The 7,235-nt window shown below is 48.5% G+C and overlaps 1 protein-coding gene across 1 annotated transcript; it reads right to left on the bottom strand.

Annotated features, from left to right (window-relative positions):
- Window positions 1-3,949: 3,949 nt before the first annotated feature.
- Window positions 3,950-6,753, bottom strand: LOC103779435 (unconventional myosin-Vb-like; the record flags this gene model as incomplete). The annotated part of the gene is made up of 4 exons (XM_008947062.1): window positions 3,950-4,102; window positions 4,386-4,466; window positions 5,482-5,656; window positions 6,468-6,753. Coding segments are annotated over 4 exons (695 nt in total), but the record flags the coding sequence as incomplete, so codon positions are not given.
- Between the last annotated feature and the right edge of the window lie 482 nt (window positions 6,754-7,235).

Here is a 7,235-nt window from a genome sequence, read left to right as displayed (position 1 = left end):
TACCTCATTGAAGCACAGGCACAAGGGCTGTCACTTCCTCCCCTCTTCAAGATTCCACATTCAATTAATTTCTCATTAGCCCGCAGCATTTCAGCACCTCTGAAATGAAATGAGAACTTTAAAAGCTTAAGAGTCTTCAATAAAACCTTTGAGCCTCTTGATTTGTGTTTTTCAACCAGAATTTTTTCCACCATCCAGCAGCAAAAATTGAAAGGTGCATTTTTGGACACTTCCACTATTGACCCCAAGTCCCAATTTCTTCAAAAGTGTTTATTTCAGAAATTTGGGGGTTATCCACAGCTGAATATTACAGTGACTATGACAAGCATCTTTCTAGAAACAAAGGTGTAGTTTACAGATTTGTTTAAAATGGAAAATAAATATTTTATAAGCAGTATTTACTGTCTATCATTCAACTCCTTCTACAGCAGCGACACCTTCTGCGTGGTATCAGTACCCCCCAAACCTCCCCCAAAAAAAACACAGACATTGCACTGTAGGAGCACTTTTTTTATATAGATCATTTTTTCTTCTCATTTTAACTTCATTCCAAAGTTTTTATCCACTGGCCTTGACGTTGGGGAGTAAATTGGGGAATTTATTACCATGCTGATTTTCCAGTGGAATAGGTTCTGAAAGAAGGCATTGGAAATGTTTGCATTTAAAATGGAGGAGGATTTGTTTCAAGGGCCTCCTTCACTTCTTTCTCTTGCAGATGGCACCAAGGGAGGCTGGTAGCTTGCCAAGATTTTTGGTGGTGGTGTGATTTCAGCCACAGGATCAGGAACATGCCCACGTTTTGTGACCGTTTCACTGGGACAAAGTCATCTGAGATCCACTGGGAGAAGCTGTAGGAGCCAAAAATGTTCATGATGCCTTGAGGGCTGATTTTTTCCTCTGGTCAGCTTTACCAGCTGAAGATAAACCAACCTCAGCCACAAAAATGCAAAGAAAAGAGAAAAAAGATGTAGAAAACAACCCCTCCAAGCAAATTTGTGGTGGAAATGAAGCGTGTACGTTGTCCTGGATGCTTCTGACGTGGCCCAGGGGGAGGTGTCCCTGCCCATGGCTTGGGGTTGGAACCAGATGGTCTCTGAGATCCCTTCCAACCCACACCAGTCTGGATTCCATGCCTGAACTCCCCTTGGAAGTGTTGGTTTCACAGTGCTGGTGGCTCGTGTGGATTTGGTGTTTTTCCAGAGGATGAGTATTTATTTTTTCTTTTTATATTTTATTCCCAATCGTGGTTTTTTTTTTCAAGATACATGATCCAGGTGAAAAATCACAACAGGTCAATATTTTTTCCCCTCCCTAGGAACCTCAAAGTGGTTTTCAGACCTCCTCCAAGTGAGATTTTTATCCTCAGGCTTCCAAATCCACGGACAAACTCTTGATGCCAGGACACTCCAACTATTCCCATGTTTTAATGCTTGTTTCAGAGAAGCAGCAGGTGAGGAATCAGTTCCCTTAAGTAACAGCTAAAGGCACCGAGTGGGGAAAATGCTCAACTTGATGAATATTTAGGAATAAAGACAGAGCTGGGAAAGAGCCAGCTCTTGAGAAGCTATGTTTTGAGTTAAATTTGCTTTTTAAATAAAAAAGTGCTAAAAAAAAAGGGGGAAAAAGGTAAAATTGAGCACAGTGATTTGACAAAATGAATATTTTAAAGCCAACTTTTTTCAAAGTGCTAACAGAAAAGGTAACATATATTAAAGATAGAGGTGAAGTACCCAGTTTATCTCTCCACTTCCAGCTGGCTTTTAATGGCTAAACTTTATCAAGCCATGAAACCCCAGTTCCCAGATATCCATACCAAGATTTTTTTATGAAAATCTCATTTTTTTTTAATGTATAAATGACCCTGGGAATAACCAGTGCAAGGCCATTATCCCCTAAAAGGCCACGACCCACGTTTTGAGGGTGAGCTCAGCAGCAGAATCGTTGTGGGAGAGGATTCTGCAGCATTTCTCCTGGATGAGAAGCATTGGTTTCATCAATCCAGTGGGAATCACACTTGGAATAATTCACATCAGAGAGAGAGAGGTAGAGAGACCTGAAGAGCCTGAGAAGAACCTGGTGGCCTAAGGTGAGTTCTGAGAAGCAGCTGGATGTTGAAACCACCTCATGGAAAGAAAGACCAACTTCTGCTTGGCATTCTTAACCTGGGATGATGACTAGAGCATGGGGAAAAGGGGAGGAGATAGAATTATTCAAAAAAAAAAGATCAATTCTGAGCACTGCAAAAACATTCACTGGCAAAATATTGAGAGGTAGGTGCAATAAATAAAAATATTGTAGCTGGGCAAGGGACAGAGGACCCTGGGCTTGCTGGGGGCTAACTGGTGGCATTACCCTTCTCCTACCTGAAGGGGACATGAAGGCACTACTCAACCTGCAGAGGAGATGCACACGCTCCAGGGCTGGAGTTTGGAGGTAGTGCTGGTGCTTTACAAGCAATAAATTAGCTTCTGTAATTAAGCTGGGTGATCACTTCTCCCTCAGGAACGGCCTCGGGCGTGTCCTTCACTGGTGACAGCTCTCCAAAACCATCCTCCCTTTTGAAGCCTGTTGACCCCTTGGGGGAGACCAACAGGATTTTTCTCAGCACTTGACTTTTTTTTTTTTCTTTAAAAATGTGCTTTTTGGAGAGTTAATATACATCTATAGTACACACAGGACTGTTACAGTTTGTCTATACATCATTATATACAAGATGTTGGACTCCAAACGCCCTCCTCTTAAAAAGCTGACAGCAGCATGGTGGGATTTAGTGTAGCTTTAAAAGACTTCTTTAAAAGTCTTCTTCTGGTTTAGCCCTCTGAGCAGATGGGGTGGTGGATTTGCTGTTTGGAGATGATTTCCACCAGTTGAAGTCGTTGGATGGAGAGATTTGGGGTTGTGGTTTTGAAAGCTCCTGAGCCTCGTGGAATGGCCGAGACTTCAGGAGCTTCTGTGAGCACAGAAGCAGGTGAAGGGAAGATCTACTTGGGCCAAACCCCTCCCTTCCCTTCTGGTTTAAAATTAGGAAGGATTTTTCATCTAGGACTAACCCACCAAACTCAGGCAGGGCTGAGGAGCCCAATATTAAAACTGGGCTGCCTGAGGGGGGCTTAGCTACGGGTGAGGGTCTGACACAGGCCAGGGAAGAGCTCTGAGAACCCTGACAGAAGTTTTTGGCTTTTCAAAGCACAGGGAAAGGCCAGAGGAAGGCTCAAGATGAGGCTCCTCTGTACTAGGAGCAGAATATTTCCCTAGGATGCACCCTCTGCCAGTCACTAACGTTGATTTTTTCATGGAAGGAAGTCCAAAACTGCCCATTTCTTTGAATCCCTGTGAAGCAGAGGGTGTGGGTGGGAGGAGCAACAACATTTCTCAGACTTGTGACCAACTCCACGTTGGTGGAAGGAAGCAGCATCCAAACCTTAACCAGTGTGAGAAAAGCCTCCTGGCACCTTCTGCAGTTTCCTTCTCCAACTCGCTGTCGTGGCAGGAGCAAGAACAAGAGGCAGAATTCAATGTCCTGTTAGTCATACTTAACCAACCCACCTAATTATCAGCCAAATTACACGTCCTTTGAGGCAGCAGAAGTGTCCTGGGCTTTGTTTTTTGATTTACCATTTCTTCACAGAGCCCTGTGAAGATCAAAGTTGGCTTTGGGAGATGATCATGAGCTTTGAGCTTAGGCCAACGTCAAATCAAGCAGTAAAAAATAAATCTACAGGTCAAGTCTCCTTCTGTCTGAGCTGCAAATTACAAAAGAAATTAAAATCACACACAGATCAGTCTCTTTGTTTCACTGTCCAGCTTAGCCTCCATTTATTCCTGTGTATTGGTTCTTCCATCAACCTCTTGGCTCCAGATCTCAAGAGCTCCTTCAACTCCTTGTTGGGATCTTTCCCTCTTCACCGGAGGTCTCTGGGTAGGAGTGGTGGGTTTCATGTTCCTCTCTTCAGACTCTGTTGAGGAATTCCAAGTGGAGAGCAGCGGGGAGATGAATGGAGTCCATGGTTATGGAGGAGGGGTTGAAGGGGAACACCACGGGGAACGTGTGCTTGAAGTCCAGGAGGAGCTGGGGAGGGTCGTTCCTCTCTTGCAAGCGTGCCTGTGAGGTGTGGGAGAAGAAAACAAATGAACACCAGTGGTTAAACCTTTTCTTTGCCTTCCTCATGCTTCCCATCATCATGAAAGCTTTGAGAGTTTTGGAGGTGGTGCAAAAACCAGGGAGGACTCTTCTCCAGGGCCACAACTTTCCTCTGAGGAAATATTGAGAGGAATCTCTATGCTGAGCACAGGAAACACCCCATCAGAAACATGCCTGAGTTCATAAGGACTGAATAAAGATGTCATTGGAACCATCCCCTCCACCTCCCAGCCCTTGCTGCTACCTGGATGTCTCGGATGAAAGCCACAGTCACACGTTCTTCAAACTCATTCACTGGAGTGTAGAGATTGAGAATCCTGACTATCTGTTGAGAGCAAAACAGAGTTACAGAGGGTCAGGGTTTTTTTTTTCCAGAATACAAAGTGCTGCTAACAATTTGTCTTGATATGGCCAGAACAAGTCTCCTAGGACACTCCTGAGAAGCAGAAGGAGCCCAAGAAGCTTCTGCTCCCCCCAGCAGGGTGGGCACAGGGCAGGGAGGGGATCCTGCCCCTCTGCCCCACTCTGGGGAGCCCCCCCTGCAGTGCTGGGGCAGCTCTGGAGTCCTCAGCACAGCAGAGCCAGGGACCTGCTGGAGCGGGGCCAGAGGAGCCCCAGCAATGCCCCGAGGGGGGAACCCCTCTGCTGGGAGCCCAGCAGGAGAGAGTTGGGCTGGGGCAGCTGAGAGGAGAAGGCTCCAGCTGGGGAGAACTTCTTGAGGCCTTTCAGGCCTTCAAGGGGGCCTAGAAGAAAGCTGGGGGGGAACTTTTGAGCAGGGGCTGTTGGGACAGGACAAGGGAGGATGGTTTGAAACTAAAAGAGGGAGATTTAGACTGGAGAGAAGGAAGAAATGTTTGACCCTGAGGGTGGTGAGCCCCTGGCCCAGGCTGCCCAGAGAGGTTGTTGATGCCCCCTCCCTGGAACCATCCCAGGTGAGGTTGGACAAAGCTCTGAGCAACCTTCACTAATGGGAGGTGTCTCCTCGTCAGTGCAGGGGGGGTGACTAGATGATCTTCAGAGGTCCCTCCCAACCCAAACTGAGACACTACTGAGAAGCAGAAGGAGCTCAAGTATCATCCTGCTGTTCCTTTGCCTCCTGTAAGGCACAGACCTGTCCCAGTCACTTCTTACAGCAACGTTTGTGAGTTGGGAATAGACCTGGAAAAACATCCAAGGTGGGTTTAAAATCCCACGTTTCTGATTTATACCATCAACTCCTCAGGCCTGGGTTCCACCTCTGCAGATTTCTGGAGCTCCAGCACCCCTCAGAGTCTCTGCCAGAGAGGAGCCACCGTGGCCACCACCTTTGCCAGGGCTCAGAACCTGAGCTCAGAACCTACCTGCTGAGTTGTGAGGGCCGTGCACAAGGAGCAGATGGCCTCAGCATCTTCTGAGGTCTTCTTCTTCAGCTGCAGGAGCTGTGCTGCCTGAATCAAGGGCTCCAGAGTTTGGGCTGCTCCACTCTGCTGCAGGTTCTTCCCACGCAGCCATTCCTCCAGCTGGCTGATGTTAAACCTGGGGGAGCAACCAAGGGAAGAGGTGAGGTGAGATGTGGCAGCTCAGGACTCTTCTGAGGCTCAAGGTGTGTTGCAGTGATGCAGGAAGCTTCTGGTGATGGATTGTGACACACATGGCCAAGGGGCAACCAGAGCCACATGTAGAAGGCCTGAGCCTGTGGCCACTCCCAGGCTCAAGGGGAACATGACAAGGATCCATGTTGGGGAGAAGGTGCCCAAAGGAAGGTTGAAATCATTTACAGCAAGAAGGAAGTTGAAGGGTTTACACCAAGGCTGATAAATTGGCCCAACCCCTTCTTGGAAGGTTTGCACTAGTTAGGACCAGCTGTCCTTCAAAATGTCACAGAATCATCAGAGGGTTTGGGTGGGAAAGGACCTTTCAAGGTCACCCAGTCCAACCCCCTGCAGGGAGCAGGGACATCCCCAACCAGAGCAGGTTGCTCAGAGCTCCATCCAACCTCCCCTGGGATGGTCCCAGGGATGGGGCAGTGACCACCTCTCTGGGCAACCTGGGCCAGGGGCTCACCACCCTCAGGGTCAAACATTTCTTCCTTCTCTCTGGTCTGAATCTCCCTCTTTGAGTTCCAAACCATCCCCCCTTGTCCTGTCCCAACAGCCCCTGCTCCAAACTCTGTCCCCTGTCCTTCTCCACTGGGCTGCTCTCCACCTCTCACTCCTTACTACACCACCACTCGTGACGTTCAAACCAGCAGGCACAGCACCATCTCCTTGTCCTATCATCCCCCACCTTCTAAACCCACCAAAACTCCCTTCAGCAGATCCACCCCCACCCCCAGCCCGTGTCCCACCTCAGCTGCATGCCCGTGCTCCACGAGCAGACATCCTTCCTCAGCAGGAGGTTGTTGAGGGCCACGGCGTTGATCATGTAGAAGAGCTGCTTGAAGACCTGCTGGATGATCTCTGGGTCCAGACCTTGGTCACACATGATGCTGTGGAAGGTGTTCAGCTGGTGAATCATGGTGTCCAAGCTGTAGGAGGTGTCCTCATCTGCCGTGCTGGAGGAGCGGTTCCTGGAGCCCATTGGTTTGACCCCAGAAAGCCCCTGGATACTTTCATTTTCCAACACTGCAGACACTGAAAAAAGGGGAAAAAAAGGAGCTAGAAGTCCTTGGATCATAGACTCATCAACTGTCTGGGCTGGAAGGGACCTCCAAAGGTCATCTAGTCCAACCCCACGCCATATGCAGGGACATCTCCAACTAGATCAGGCTGCTCAGCCAGCCTGGTCGGGAAGGTCCCCAGGGATGGGGCCTCCACCACCTCTCTGGGCAACCTATTCCTGTGGCTCCACCTATCAGCCACCAGAGGTAAGAACTGACCCCCCCGTGGGTTGGACGATGGATGTTGGCAGGTCTGAGAGGAGGCCATGGCCCACCAGGGATCATATGGAAGAGTTGAAGGACACAAATTAAATGCTTGTAGGATCAAACATGGTTCCCCTTGGTGTTGCTCCACAGAAATCACCATGCTGGGGGCACAGCTCTCTTGGGAGCTGTCATTCTCTCTCTATACCCACCAAAAAAACCCTTGTTTTGGTTGGGAGGGACCTTGAAGAT

This window comes from Merops nubicus, unplaced genomic scaffold (genome assembly GCF_000691845.1).
Source record: "Merops nubicus isolate BGI_N331 unplaced genomic scaffold, ASM69184v1 scaffold49679, whole genome shotgun sequence".
NCBI lineage: Eukaryota > Metazoa > Chordata > Aves > Coraciiformes > Meropidae > Merops > Merops nubicus.
The sequence above is the reverse complement of the archived record's forward strand: the minus strand, read 5'-3'. Positions and strand labels throughout refer to the sequence as shown.